The sequence below is a fragment of the Gobius niger genome (genome assembly GCF_951799975.1).
Source record: "Gobius niger genome assembly, chromosome: 5".
Taxonomy (NCBI): Eukaryota; Metazoa; Chordata; class Actinopteri; order Gobiiformes; family Gobiidae; genus Gobius; species Gobius niger.
In genome coordinates this window covers 24,195,522-24,209,188 of record NC_136856.1, presented here as the reverse complement: position 1 = coordinate 24,209,188, position 13,667 = coordinate 24,195,522, and the positions used below count along the sequence as shown (strand labels likewise).

The 13,667-nt window shown below is 39.8% G+C and overlaps 5 protein-coding genes across 5 annotated transcripts; 3 read left to right on the top strand and 2 right to left on the bottom strand.

Annotated features, from left to right (window-relative positions):
* The first annotated feature begins 146 nt into the window (after nt 1-146).
* nkap (NFKB activating protein) lies at nt 147-3,349 on the top strand. Its single transcript, XM_079556355.1, has 8 exons — nt 147-675; nt 1,668-1,748; nt 1,821-1,882; nt 1,964-2,059; nt 2,148-2,190; nt 2,261-2,452; nt 2,519-2,668; nt 3,064-3,349. Exons 1-8 carry the CDS (start codon nt 269-271, stop codon nt 3,236-3,238), a joined length of 1,206 nt encoding a protein of 401 aa, XP_079412481.1. The 5' UTR covers nt 147-268; the 3' UTR covers nt 3,239-3,349.
* Nucleotides 3,350-4,304: 955 nt separating this feature from the next.
* On the top strand, nt 4,305-7,852 carry upf3b (UPF3B regulator of nonsense mediated mRNA decay). Its single transcript, XM_079556348.1, has 10 exons — nt 4,305-4,692; nt 4,936-5,042; nt 5,133-5,239; nt 5,327-5,425; nt 5,549-5,659; nt 5,739-5,782; nt 5,855-6,043; nt 6,473-6,630; nt 6,719-7,049; nt 7,121-7,852. The coding sequence occupies exons 1-10, from the start codon at nt 4,576-4,578 to the stop codon at nt 7,250-7,252; spliced, it is 1,395 nt and encodes a 464-aa protein (XP_079412474.1). The 5' UTR covers nt 4,305-4,575; the 3' UTR covers nt 7,253-7,852.
* A 622-nt stretch (nt 7,853-8,474) lies between these two features.
* On the top strand, nt 8,475-10,289 carry rpl39 (ribosomal protein L39). The gene is made up of 3 exons (XM_079556370.1): nt 8,475-8,529; nt 8,836-8,939; nt 10,091-10,289. Exons 1-3 carry the CDS (start codon nt 8,527-8,529, stop codon nt 10,137-10,139), a joined length of 156 nt encoding a protein of 51 aa, XP_079412496.1. The 5' UTR covers nt 8,475-8,526; the 3' UTR covers nt 10,140-10,289.
* Nucleotides 10,290-10,679: 390 nt separating this feature from the next.
* On the bottom strand, nt 10,680-11,818 carry sowahd (sosondowah ankyrin repeat domain family d). The gene has a single exon (XM_079556365.1). It carries the CDS (start codon nt 11,640-11,642, stop codon nt 10,683-10,685), a length of 960 nt encoding a protein of 319 aa, XP_079412491.1. The 5' UTR covers nt 11,643-11,818; the 3' UTR covers nt 10,680-10,682.
* Nucleotides 11,819-12,018: 200 nt separating this feature from the next.
* On the bottom strand, nt 12,019-13,507 carry pttg1 (PTTG1 regulator of sister chromatid separation, securin). Its single transcript, XM_079556367.1, has 6 exons — nt 13,433-13,507; nt 12,904-12,987; nt 12,697-12,833; nt 12,544-12,622; nt 12,290-12,445; nt 12,019-12,161 (listed from the first exon to the last, which is right to left on the bottom strand). The coding sequence occupies exons 2-6, from the start codon at nt 12,980-12,982 to the stop codon at nt 12,076-12,078; spliced, it is 537 nt and encodes a 178-aa protein (XP_079412493.1). The 5' UTR covers nt 12,983-12,987; nt 13,433-13,507; the 3' UTR covers nt 12,019-12,075.
* Between the last annotated feature and the right edge of the window lie 160 nt (nt 13,508-13,667).

Here is a 13,667-nt window from a genome sequence, read left to right as displayed (position 1 = left end):
CAAAACTGAAACCAGTGTCACAAAGTGTATTTTAGCAAGTAAAGTAAAGTCTTGAAAACAAGAATCGACATTTATTTAATTTTGATCCGGAAGGGGAACTATAGTTCGCTGCTCGTTCTCCGACGAACACATTTAACAGGGAACCAAAAGACGTCACGTCGTACGTTTGTGATTTCCCCCGTAAACACCGAGCGTTAAGGCCGTTTTTCAGGTTGTTAAACAAAAAAGAAATACACACAACAATCTACTGTAACGATCTTTTTGCAGCATGCCGTCCTCGGACCGGTCCAGCTCAGACAGTGTACGGAGCCCCCGGACCAGGAGGCCGCGGACTCGCTCCCGTAGTCGAAGTCGTAGCCGAGGACACAGTTTGTCTCCGGATAGTTTTGGCCCTAAACTCCCCAAACTGCGAAATAAAGAACGGGAGCGAGAGGAGCGTGAGCGACGACTTCGAGAGGCGAGGAACATCAAACGAATCCGAATCGGGAGCCCTCACAGAAGTCGATCGAGATCCAGGTCTAGGTCCAGGTCCAGGGATCGCCACAACATTAGCAACAGCCACTGGTCCGAGCATCGAGATGGTTTCGGAAAACACGATGGCTTCAGGGATGAGTATTATTACGAAGAGCAAAGGGACGATGCACAGAGACAGAGACAAGAAGCTTTTATTGCCAGGTAAGATTCTTCATACATCTGTAAGTAGAGGTGGATAGAGCAGCCAAACTATTTACTCAAGTAAGAGGAACGTCATTTAGAAATAATTTTACTCAACTAGAAGCAAGAGGTAGTGGCCCAAATACTCAAGTAAAAGTAAATAAGTGCTTGGAAAAGTCTGACTAATGTTTCAGTAGTGACTGATTATAATTATGATAAATCATGCTCAAATATATATCAAAGAAAATACCATAAAAAAACATTAAAACAAATGAGACAAGACACGTAATACATCTATTTTAAAGTGCATATGACACATTAGACACAATTAATCAAATGTAGTTAACACGATTATATTTAAGATTTTGCTAAAGCTTGTACCCAGCTCTCCTTATTTTGGCCATTTTTGTGACGTTTATAGTTTCACTTCCTTATTGGACACCGACAGGAAGTGACATAGAAGAAGGTAAACAGTTTTAAACTGTTGCCGGGCAACCATGTTAAGTCAATGGGAAATGAGTGAGTCTAACTGCTATGGACTGTTACCTTCTTCTGTGTCACTTCCTGTCAGCAGCTTAATAATTCAAACAAAAATAACTTTTCTGCCCAACATTTCTCCATTAAAATTGCTGTTTCACTGAAATAAAATGATAATTACGCAACTGATGTTATCCATCTAAACAAGTCATATTTTCAAAAGCATTAAAGCCTGTCATATGCACTTTAAGCATCAACATGAAGCTTTACTTACATGGACCATGGTACTTTTCTTTTCTCAAGTAAGGGTGCAGAGAGTACCTCACTTACCCTGATGAAGACTCAGTTGAGTTGAAATGCGTCGGTATACGCTTTTAAATAATAAACCCTTTTCAGCTCATCTTTCCTTAAGAGTACAGATACTTGATTATTATACTTCTCAAGTAAGAGTTAAAAGTAAATGTAAAAACTACTAAATGTACTTGTGTAATACCCACCTCAAGTCTTTTTATTTTGAGTAACTGTCATTATTGTAGGCGTCTGCAAGAAAGAGAAAGAATTGGTGAACTGGGCTGTCCTGAAGTTTGGGGATATTCGCCGAGAGTGAAAGAACCAGAGTAAGCTGTTTTAAATTTGTTATTTTGCTTGCTGTTATATTCTTTATTATTCTTACTATTCTGTCTTTATAGTTCTGATGAATTTACCCCGGTTGAGAATGAGAAAAATAGCAGTTCTGAATCAAGTTCTGAAGGTAATTAAAATTAGAAGTGCTCCCAATAGAACTGAGACCCAATTAGTGATAATAAATATTACCTTGGTTGTTATTTTGCAGAGGAAAAGAAGAAGAAAAAGAAGAAGAAAAAGAAATCAAAAAAGAAAAAGAATAAAAAGCACTCTGAGGACAGCAGCTTGGAATCTGACTCTGATGGTAAATAAAAGGGATTTTCACATGATTTCATTGCTCTTTTGTCATATAGTGATCAACACAATTGTGATCATTCATCTGTTTTTCACAGATGAAACCCTAAAGAAGAAGAAAAAGAAAAAGAAGAGCAAGAAGTTTGTTTCTGTTCATTAATGCTGTGGTTTGTCGCTGTCCATCCAATTAAAATATTGTTTATCTCCAAAGGTCCAAGAAGTCCAAGAAAAAGAAGATGAAGAAAAATCGAAAGGAGTCAAGCGAATCCAGCAGTGAGGAGTCAGGCGAAGAAGAGGAGGACGCTGGTGCTGTGATGTGGGTGGAGAAAACCTGCATCGATGAGCATGTGGTTGGCCCTGAAGCTCCCCTCACACATCTGTCCCAGGATGACAAACCACTAGAGTGAGTAGTACATTGGGTCTCAAATGTGATGCATAGTCTTTTTCTAACCAAATTGTTGTCCTTCAGTTTTGGACACGCGCTGTTGCCGGGTGAAGGTGCAGCTATGGCTGAATTTGTGAAAGCCGGCAAGCGTATTCCAAGAAGAGGAGAAATTGGTCTCACCAGTGATGAGATTGCAGACTTTGAAAAATCTGGCTATGTGATGAGCGGCAGCAGGTTTGTAAACAAGAATGCCTTGATGTGTTTGTCATTACTAGTAGCTTACTTCTGAAACAGATTTGGTATTTAGGGCTGGGTGTGTTTAGAATTCTACTCCAGGATAATATCTGAACAAATTACATTTCATGTTAGACCATTTATTTTTGTTGTGCTGTTGGTACGTCATGCTAAAAGAACAATATATATGCCTTTATTTAGCTGTGATGAAGCCTCTTTGGAAGAAGGCAAAATGTTTGATTTAAACTCAACAAAACAAACCCATTACTATATTTATTAAGCTATATATTTAAACATAACTTGGACTAGGGGAAAGGATTAGTCTGTAATGATTGCTGTCAGGAGTGTCTTCCAGGTCTGTGACGGGTGTCATTACATACTGTTTGTCTCTTCAGACATCGCCGCATGGAAGCTGTGCGTCTGAGAAAGGAAAACCAGATTTACAGTGCGGATGAGAAGCGTGCTCTGGCTTCATTTAACCAGGAAGAGAGGAGGAAAAGAGAAAGCAAGATCCTGTCAAGTTTCAGAGAAATGGTGTACAGAAAAACTAAAGGCAAAGATGAGAAATAGCTTTTTAGCAACGGCAATCTTCATTGTAATAATGTGAGGAAAGAAAGGGTCTTTGTAAAGTACTGTATGAATATAATGTGTCAGGAAATTTCCATTAAATGCAATGGATTTAGTTGATTTTTTCTTATGTAAATAAACAATTTGTTTGATATTTACCACATAAAACAATGCGTTCAAGTGTTGGTCATTTATTTAAAATCAATGTGTGACAATTTATTTTTCAGGAAATAGTTAACATAACATTTCACATAAAGCTAGCTTCATTTGTAGGTCTCTGCAGTTATTTGATGTTCTCAAGGCCCTGTGGAGACAAAGAATTTATAAATTAGCCTGAGTACATTCTTGGTATGTCATTTGAGGGTAACACGATATCAGCAACTTTACACGATGTCAAATTTACTTACCTTTGAGTCGAAGTAGCGTCCAGTTCCAGACACACGTCTGTCTCTTTCCATAAGGAGCCATTGCCAGGGAACCCGAGCAGTTCTCTTTTCCTATAAGTGAAACATTAAACATTTGGTTCAGTAAAAAGATAACTTTTTATTGACTACTATTCGTGGTACTCTAGTATACAAGAAATCAGCACATTACCTTTCCTCCGTTGGTGAACCTGTGGATATGAGCTGTAGCGATACCAGGAATTATTAAACATACTGTCATGATAGCAAACCCGGGCAATATTTCGTACCACATGGTGAAAAGGTTTATTTACAGATGTTCTCTACGAAATCATGCACCTTTTCTTCGAATAAGCGCTCTGTTTTGCTAAATTGCTAACTAAAAAGGCTAGCAAAATGTCGAACGTCCCAATGACAAAGGAAGTGTCATAGCTTTGATTTTCAATTTAAAATGGGCGAGTAGTTCAGAGTAAAATTATATAAATAAAAACAATTGTTGCAGTGTCCATTTGCGTTTGAAAGCAATATTTCTGCAGTGATCAATGCAAACCCAGGACCACAAGTGAAGAGTACACCAAAGGAAAAAGCAAAATGCTTTTTCTCATTTTGCACTTCTCTCTTATTTCGAAAGCAACCGGAACTCTAAACTACAATTGTTGCCAAGAATGATTTGATATATGAATAGTTTTGTATTTTCCAATACTGCTATAATAACAATGGTTTAATTAGGCGTAAACAACCATATATGTAGCCTAAAAATATTTCAAGACCAAAAAATACTTTTTTTAGACGCCCTCCTATGGCGGAGACACCTCACTACAGCCAACCGACACACAGGAGGAAGTTTGTTATCGCTGCTGCTAGCGGCTAACGGCTAACGAGCTTGAAAGTAAACAAGAGCGAGGCATGATCTAATATAACGCTACGAGTGTTGCAGCTATGAAAGAAGATAAGGAAAATACTCGACCGAAGGACAAAAAAGTTGAAGCCAAGACTGAAGATGGAGAAAAGACAGAAAAGTCTAACATGAAGGAAAAGAAAGAGGCCATGACAAAGGTAAAACTTGATAGCTTAGTTAGCCGAGTTAACTTTAGCTAACTAGTTAACTAATATCATATGTACTAGTATTTTTTTTTTTTTTAAAGTGATTAAAAATAGTGGTGGATATTGATACAAACTGGACATTTCTCATTTACCAAGATGGAAATAACGCCATAATATTTAGCCTGTTGCAGAAGATGTGCATTTAACTTCATCGATTTACTGTAACTAATGTCCAACAATAATCTTTTTTTTTAGATTGTCATCAGGCGATTACCACCTACTATAACCAAGGAGGAGCTAGAGGAGCAATTGCAACCGCTTCCTGAAGTGGACTATTTGGAGTTTTTCTCAAATGACACCAGGTATGACGGTAGCTACGTATAATCCTATTTGTTTCTCTTCTAATCCTGTGTATATCTACGTTTAACATCGCTATACAATTGTTCTTTCAGCCTTTTCCCTCACCTCTTCGCAAGAGCCTATATTAATTTTAAAAATCAAGAAGACATAATTTTGTTCAGAGATCGGTTTGATGGATATGTATTTATTGATAACAAAGGTATGCGAAGACATTTAACACGTTTAATGCAAGCAAAACAACTGATTTAGTGTTACCACTGTTATTACAATTATTTCTGTCACACAGGGCAGGAATATTCTGCTATTGTTGAGTTTGCTCCATTTCAAAAAACTGCCAGGAAAAGAATTAAGAAAAAAGATGCCAAATGTGGGACAATAGCTGAAGGTAACCAATTGATCTGTGTTTGAGACGATAAGACTTTATTGATCTCAAAATGGAGAAATTCACTTGATTATCCACTGTATCAGCTAATCGGGTTGTAACAGTTGCTTAAATTTATATTTGAAGATCCGGATTACAAAAGGTTTCTAGAATATTACAACGGGGATGACGAAAAACAGGCTACCACTCCTGCAACATTGCTTGAGGAGATTGAAGCAAGAACTAAGGAACTTGTGGGTAAGTTAACGTACTTTGCGCTATTGCCTCTGAAAATATACATTTGATTTTGTAATTAAAGATGTTTTGTATATTTAAGGAAAGAAAACAACACCTCTGCTGGACTACATAAAGAACAAACAAGTAATAATTAGTTCTCTTATATTTTAGGCCATGACAGAAACATTTAAAGATTATAATGATCATATTCAACAGAGACTGAGGGAGGAAAAGAAAGAGGAAAGAAGAAGAAGAGAACTGGAGCGCAAACGTCTTCGTGATGAAGAGCGCCGTAAGTGGAGGGATGAAGAAAGAAGAAAGCGCAAAGAAGCAGAAAAAGGGAAGCGACTTGAAAAGCCCTCGGAGAAAGATAAGGACCAAGTTAAAGATGAACCAAAAATCAAGGCATGTGACAGACTCTACTATTCCTAAAGCCACACTGCAGAACATTTCACCCAATAAATGAAAGGAAATGCATGCATTCTTTCTTTTCGGGAGTTTTATTGGAAAGAAATACCTCAACAACATGCATCTTCGCTGTGAGTGACATCTCCTCACACCTGAATTGTGGCTTTGTTGAGAGTGGGACATCACCAGCTCACTTGTTTTGACTAAGTATAGCCAAAAATAGGTTAGAAAATGCTTTTAAACCTGATGTTTGGTGGTGCTTTTTGATAAACCACTGCCAAATTGCATTGTTTGTGTGTACCTGATCATCAGGATCACAAGTTTGCTTTTGAGACATGGCAACACATAACCTGGAATGTTCCGCAGTGTGGCTTTAATTGTTGAGAAACAAATGTATGATCTAAACCAGGATTTCTCACATTGTAGCTTCTCAAAAAGCCGGAACGCACTGATGATGGCGATTATGAAAAATCTAAAGAAAAGATAAAGAAACCAGAGAGAACAAATAAAGAAGACAGGCCGGTAGGAGGCGCTGATCAGAAGAGACGCCCGAACAACGACCACAAGGAAGATCGGGGGAAAAAGTGAGCGTTTTTGCCATTAAATTCTTGTATTTATCGTATAAACCATAAATGTGCTTTAACTGGCTCTTTTTACTGGTTTTCCAAACAGAGATGAAGAAGGGAGAAAAGAATACAAAGACTACACAGCACGGGACAGAGACCGAGACCGAGAGACACGAGACCGGGAGAAAGAACGTCGGCTAAAGGAGAAAGAGCGACTTCGACGCCAAGATGAAGAGCGTAGAAGGCGAAGGGATCGCCATGATGGAGAAAATGTGTATAAAAAGAGAGAAGATGACTTTAAAAAGGAAAAAGAGCATGGCACAGAAAAGAAAAAGATGGAACATATGGGAGACTTTCCTCAAAAGGAAAAAACTGAAAAACCTGGTAAAGACAACAAGAAGGAGGATGGGGCTAAAAGAGAGCGTCTACGCAATAAGGTTGGAACATTTGTATTTGATTTAATACAGAACAACAATTGCCATATCATTGTTGTTTTTTCTTGCCCTAGGACCGCCCTGCCATTCAGCTGTACCAGCCTGGTCGAAGTCGCAATCGTTCTGGTGTGACTGGAGCAGGGGACTCTACAGACAAGAAGGCAGATGTAGAGACCACAAAGGGGCCAGAGAAAGAAAACGACTGAGCTCATAGCGTTGAGACAGTGCCATAGCCTCTATGCAGACTAGAAAAGTGTCAGCACTAACAGTGGCTGAGCATGTGCTCATAAAGCCCAATGGAGTCTGACCAATGACCCTTTTGGTTTAGTTGGAGAAGGTGCTAATGATTACCTTTGTGTTGCATAGAGCACATTAGAGAAAGCCAAATTTACATGGACCATGAAAATCCAAGTGACCTTATTACATTTTGGTGTCTTTGATACAGAATAAAATGAGTATCACAAGTATTACTTTTATGTTAATGTTTCCATTACGCAGCAATTTTTCATTTTACTAACAATCAGCCATTTACACTGTCATATTCAGACCTCTTATCGTTTGTCCACTTAGTTCACAGATTATGCCTCTTCATCACTTAAAAAAAGATACATCTCACACAGGCAACTGCATTTATTGCATGGATAACACATTGGCACGGAAGTTCATGGTTTGCTGAGGAATTCAGCCATTGCATGCAGATGAGCAATCATATTGTGGCCTTTTCTATTGAAGTCCCCAATGCTGCTCCTTTTTAAAATCTGTGATGCACTAGACTAAACACATGCTGTACATGCTCATTGTAACACTTTTGGAAAAAATAAATTCTAATTTCTAAACCTTTTTGTCCTGTTTCAATTAAGGCACAATCAGAATAGTTTTTAATGCCATTGTCAGTGAAAAAGGTTCACAAACTAGGAGTTTCTTTGTACAGCAGATGTAAAGAAAAATGTCATGTTCATATCTTTCGTCTTCTTCTTTCGTATATATCGGTACATATGGGTATTATTGTCAGAGGTGGTTAGAGTAGCTAATTAAAATATTTACTAAAATAAGAGTAACTTTACATAGATATATTTTTGCTCAAGAAGAAGTAAAAAGACCACAAGACCAAAAGAGACCAAAAAATCTTATTGAAGTAAAAGTAAAAAAGTACCTGGGACAAATTCTATTTGAGTACTGTAAAGTACAAACTGAGCACAAAGGTCTGATAATTATGACGACGTGAGAAACAAATAATATAAAAAAAATATATACAATAATTTTGAAACCCAAACTATATCTATTGTATGAGTAAACATGAAGAATTTCCCACTTAAAGATTTACTTGGTGTGAAAGAAGTTTTTTTTTGTGTGTTTTTTTTTTATTCTCGTGAAGTCCACTAGATGTCGCTGACATGACCGCGCGCTGCTTAAATGCTTCATCGTCACTTCCGTCTCTCTCTTTGACTGCCGCCATAGTGGGGAAGAGACGGCCGACGAAATGGTAAATTAAAAATCTTAAAACATCCAACTCATAGGGTCGGATTTAGTTTCCCAAATGTGATGAACGTGTAGCTCTAATGTTGTCGCACACCCGAGTCTATGTATGTGATTCAGTGGGCGGATAAAACAATAGATAACATGATCACTTCTCTTCGTGTGTGTATTCGGTTACTCATGATGCTTTTTTGTTTGCACTTCTAACTGCGAGTTTGGACGTTTTACGCTTGTGAAATTCACCAGATTGGTGGCTTATAGGCCTACTTCTTTATCACAAATAAACGCAATTGCTCTGTTATTGTTTTTCCAGTCGTCCCACAAGACGTTCAGGATCAAGCGCTTTCTCGCCAAAAAGCAGAAACAGAACAGGCCGATTCCGCAGTGGATCAGGATGAAAACCGGTAACAAAATCAGGTAAGAGCCAACGTGAAGTTTGTCACATGCACTCAGCAGATGTTCGCAGAGGCATTGCTTTGATAGAGTTGTTGAAGCCCTGTTTGTAATTCAGTGTCTACACCAATCTTTATTGCTGTTGACTGGATCCAGACTTGAATCAGGCGTTTTTAAAGCAGTACTAAGTAACGTGTTTACCTTAATAAATCCTCTTCGATGTCCCTGTGGGGGTAATACAAGTGTTAATGGGATGATTGGAGGGTCTTTCATCTCCCCCTGGTGTCTCTGACCAGAAAACCATGTTTGCAACTTGACTGTGCGGAGAAAGCAATACACACTAATGGAATCACGAAGAAGAAGCTAACGGGCCAAGCTAACTGCCGGCTAACGTCACTTTAAACAGTATTTACAGCCAGGTTTGAGTGAAAAAAATATTTCCATTGTATAATTGGATGCACAGTAACCCTCTCTCCCTTCGGCTTTCCTGTCAGCGTAGTATTTACTCTCCAAGACAATTAATAAGTTAATAAGTAAAAATCGTAACTTGCTACTACACTTGCAGTTGCGCTTATGGCCTCTAGGGGCAAGAGTTACTTAGTACTGCTTTAAGATTTATGTTGTGGCATTGTGAAATTGGCCAAATTGACATTCAGTATCCATAAAGTTCTATTTGTCTAAGCAATCAGTGCACGAAGACTAATTGAGGACTTTACAAATCCTCTACATAAAAAAACAAAACATTTTATTGTGAAAAGGAAGAGAAATAAAACCAGTCTGGAGCTAGGCTTGTGGTCAGGAGAACAGTGTAGATGTAATTTTATTCATACCTCGGATTTTTTTAGTTTTATGTGTTTAAGTCTATGGAAATGGTTTATCCTACTTATCATTTTCTCATCTGCTTCATCTTCATCCGCTGATTGTTTATATTGAATCATACTTATTATAGACTTGAGTGTTAGAGCTGTCACCCAAAGCAGGTCTGCAATTACAGAACTTCATTTGTGGAGCGCTGTCATTAATCCTGCTGAGAATATCATTCACCATCGGAGCGTTTGTCCAGGTCACTGTCAGTGATGTGGAAGCTCCATGGTCGATACATTTGGCATTGGGAAAAATAGACGTGGATGTTTGACCAAAAACTACAAGTGAGTAACTCGGATGTTTCATTTCAGGTACAACTCCAAGAGGAGACACTGGAGAAGGACCAAGCTTGGCCTGTAAACATGAGGGGTTCTTGTTCCCACCATCATTATCTGAACATCTGCCAGGACCGCCACCTGCTGGGACAGACCACATCATCTGGAGCAGCAATGTTTTTGTACAGATAGTCTGGTTGTGCTCATGTTTAATAAAAGAACGGAAAACACTCAAGCTGTTTACATTCTCTTTTGTCGGGTTCACAGACTGTTTCCAAAATGCCACACCTCCAGTATGCAGCACAAAGTAGTAGGGTTTTTACTTTCTCCCGCCTAACTAAACTGAAGATGCTTAACAGCCCTGTACCTGATTTGACAATGGGATCTGGGGCAACATTTTTCTTTTCTTTGGCCTAAACCCTTCCATTAACCACACGATTTTTGCTTTTATATTCTAAACAAGGATGACTTTAAAACATGTTTCACAACTTCGAGAGCAGATTGATAATGGAACAACTCATCAGCCACAGCTACAATATACTGAACACATTTTATTTCACGATAAGAAAAACCTGGTATAGCCTCAAACAACTTCTGTCTGCAGTTACATGGACTAATGCGTGAATCATTACATGTGCGTGTTTCCTGGATTAGTAAAAGATTGAAGCAGTTTCCTGAAAGAACCAAATCTCCAGTTGCTTCTGCTCTTGGTCCTCTCAAAGGGGCTGCTCTCTGCATCACTATCCCCTTCACCCAAAGTCACTGGCTCTAATATCTCTGTGCAGTTATTGTTTTTGTTTACATTCTTAATGCAAGTGTTCCAGTGCTCATCGTCCCATGTCCCGAGCAGCTCCTTCATCTCTGGAGGCGCGTCTCCCTTTAAGTATTGCCACGGTCTTTTCCCGTTGTGATCCATAGTGTCCACGTTGGCCCCAAATGCCCCGACCAGCAGTTTAATGACCATGTATTGGCCGTGCATGCTGGCCAGGTGTAGCGGTGTGAGTCCACCACTGCCGCGGACGTTCACGTTCACGCGTAAGTCTTGATTCTGGGCGTAGCTCAAAAGCTTAAGCAGAGTCTCATCCTGTCCATTTTTGGCCAGCCAATGCAGGACAGTGTACCCGCTGATGAAGTCTTTTCTGGTCAGTAGGTAGGGGTCTTCTGATATAAACTCCAGGAGTGTGTCATAGTTTCCTTCCACCGCTGACAGCATCCACGCGTGCTCCATTGGATACAGAGCCCAGCCTGCTTCCTGCGCCTCACATGATTCTCTGGTCGTTTGAGAGGACAAAACGCTGCTAAATCCACTATGTGATTTATTGGTCAACAGTAGCTCTTTCAGATATTTTCTCCGCATGGCCGCTGTAAGTGACGCCCTCTCTGGAGCCTCTCTTTGCGCTGACGCAGAGCCCTCCGTGGTTTCTTGCTGCCGCTGAAGCACCGTCCTACGCTGGGCAGCACTGGGCATGACCTGAATGCCATACTTCGACAGCCGCGCCACAACGCTGCCTTGTCTGGGGCTCGCGCTGCTCTGGCAGTCTGCGCCGACTCCCCTTCTCTCATTTACATCTCCCAGGCCTTCATACATTTCGCATTACGAAAATACGCCCTTGAGATGGTACTTTTCTTTGGCGTCAACAATCACCGTTTTCTCCAGCTCCAACTGAATTACTTTTAGCCAACTTTAGATCAATACTCACAAATCCAAGTCTCGGGCCAGGTGCATGGCTGCTTTCCTCCCTGTAAGTTCTAGTCCGGCTCAGAATTTTTCGCTGACGGTAGAGCAAAGAATGCAACTTAAGAAAAGGCGCTTCCCTTCTTAAGAGGAACCTAGTTTATTGTAATCATTGGTAAAAGCAATGACAGAACACATGTGACAACTGCACTGGTGATCTTTGTACCAGGAAGTTTCACTACACACTCGAAGGGGAAGGATCATGGCTGTATTGATTGGGCACAATATGTGTCACAAAAACTTTATTTCAATAACAGAACACATCATAAAAGCATTAAAAAAAACATCAATCATGTAGATCAGCTTCTGCAGGAAGCTCCACAGTCAATTTATCCAAAGTGTCAAGAAAGTCATCCAGCTCAGAGCAATAATCTAAAAAGGGAAATACATTTTGTTAAGATAGTAAAACTGTATTCGGTTTACAATGCCAAGTGTGCCCTCTCCTCTTCATACAACTATCACGTTCTAACCACACTTCTCCATTTTCAATTCTCCAATACCTGGTTGCTTTAGAATCTTGACTGGAGACAGAGCAGGAAGAGGAAACATTTCAGATTCCTCTGATACATGCGACTCGTGCGACATATAGGCCAGTCCTGGCAGGGCAAGCTTACTCAGCGGGAGCAAATCCTCAGGGATGGAGAACTTCTCAAACTCTAAAAAGGCGCCATGGAACCATGACAAACACAGATAGAGCTTGGTCACAGAAGTTGTACTAATAACACTTAAAGATGAATGTTCTGACTTCTACTACCTAGGGGGTCATATGGTATGAATTTTTCTATATCTGGATATTTTTCCAATTTATTATGAGGAACCTTCGGTTTGGTTTCCTGAAAAAGAAAACAATGTGCTTAATACAAAATTAAATTGACAACCTTGTCAGTTATAAGGAGGCATGAACTACCTGAGGCTTCACCAGTTTGCGTGCGTTTACAGATGGGGTCAAAGGGAGCACTTGGTTTACTCTCCCCAATGCTTTGCGTCCAGGCTGAAATGAAGCCTGGAAGACTTTAGCTCCAGCAGGTGTTTTCAGGAGCTTCTCTGTAATAGCAAACCAGACATAATTTTAAAACATTAACTGTAGTAAAAGAGACCAAAACCGCCTCTTCACCTGGAGCGGACTGGAGCCTCTGTCTCAAACCTGGTGGATGGAGGCAGGCATTTTCTTGTTCGAAAAATATGTTTGCCATTGTGTCTGGAAAACAAAAATGCAGTTAACTTGCTTAGGGGAAAAACGTTACACATAAAGGAAATATCTTGTCCTTCCTTGTTATGTTCATTTGATCCTGTTGTAAGACTATTGGCATTATAGTCAACAAAGTATCACAATTTATGGCAAATGAATGGCATTGTCTGAATGATAGACCGGCTCTACCTTGATCACAGGGTTTCATTTGCCCACTTTAGACACCTAACATTATATAATGTTAATTAATGGCACACAGTCACGCTAACGTTAATGTACATTCAGCTAGCAGTTGGTTTTGTTTGTATCCAACGTCGCTAACATGTCTGTAGCTAACGTTGGAAATGACCAGAAAAATGACATTTTCAGTTGGGGTAACCGTCTCAAAATACCTGTCATAACCGTACTCTGACAAACAAAATAAAGTAGCACTTATCGTCCCGTATTATCATACCCAGTGTTGTTGGTGGGTTTGCTGTTTGTCCGGAGATGTTTTGGTTGGAGTTGAGAGCACTGACTGTGAGGCTGTTTCCGCGGCTGCGTTTTTAAACGGGCCACTTTCCTCCCATTGGCCGCTTTTAGGTCATGAATGGGCGGGGACAGAACTTCAGTCAAAACGTGTTTTTATATTATTTACTTCACATGCAATGCTATGTTATGCAGGATAAGGATAAGTTATGTGCACCCCC

What these genes read in the sequence shown, in the direction of transcription:
- nkap (XM_079556355.1), top strand. Translation starts at nt 269, where the DNA reads ATGCCGTCCTCGGACCGGTCCAGCTCAGACAGTGTACGGAGCCCCCGG. An exon ending in CCGAGAGTGAAAGAACCAGA is followed by an intron (nt 1,749 to 1,820) that starts GTAAGCTGTTTT and finishes CTGTCTTTATAG; the next exon opens with TTCTGATGAATTTACCCCGG. An exon ending in CAGGATGACAAACCACTAGA is followed by an intron (nt 2,453 to 2,518) that starts GTGAGTAGTACA and finishes GTTGTCCTTCAG; the next exon opens with TTTTGGACACGCGCTGTTGC.
- upf3b (XM_079556348.1), top strand. Translation starts at nt 4,576, where the DNA reads ATGAAAGAAGATAAGGAAAATACTCGACCGAAGGACAAAAAAGTTGAA. An exon ending in TGTATTTATTGATAACAAAG is followed by an intron (nt 5,240 to 5,326) that starts GTATGCGAAGAC and finishes TCTGTCACACAG; the next exon opens with GGCAGGAATATTCTGCTATT. An exon ending in ACTACATAAAGAACAAACAA is followed by an intron (nt 5,783 to 5,854) that starts GTAATAATTAGT and finishes CATATTCAACAG; the next exon opens with AGACTGAGGGAGGAAAAGAA.
- rpl39 (XM_079556370.1), top strand. An exon ending in AAAACCGGTAACAAAATCAG is followed by an intron (nt 8,940 to 10,090) that starts GTAAGAGCCAAC and finishes GTTTCATTTCAG; the next exon opens with GTACAACTCCAAGAGGAGAC.
- sowahd (XM_079556365.1), bottom strand. Translation starts at nt 11,642, where the DNA reads ATGTATGAAGGCCTGGGAGATGTAAATGAGAGAAGGGGAGTCGGCGCA.
- pttg1 (XM_079556367.1), bottom strand. Translation starts at nt 12,982, where the DNA reads ATGGCAAACATATTTTTCGAACAAGAAAATGCCTGCCTCCATCCACCA. An exon ending in GAGGCTCCAGTCCGCTCCAG is followed by an intron (nt 12,834 to 12,903) that starts GTGAAGAGGCGG and finishes TTGCTATTACAG; the next exon opens with AGAAGCTCCTGAAAACACCT. An exon ending in GCAAACTGGTGAAGCCTCAG is followed by an intron (nt 12,623 to 12,696) that starts GTAGTTCATGCC and finishes TTTCTTTTTCAG; the next exon opens with GAAACCAAACCGAAGGTTCC.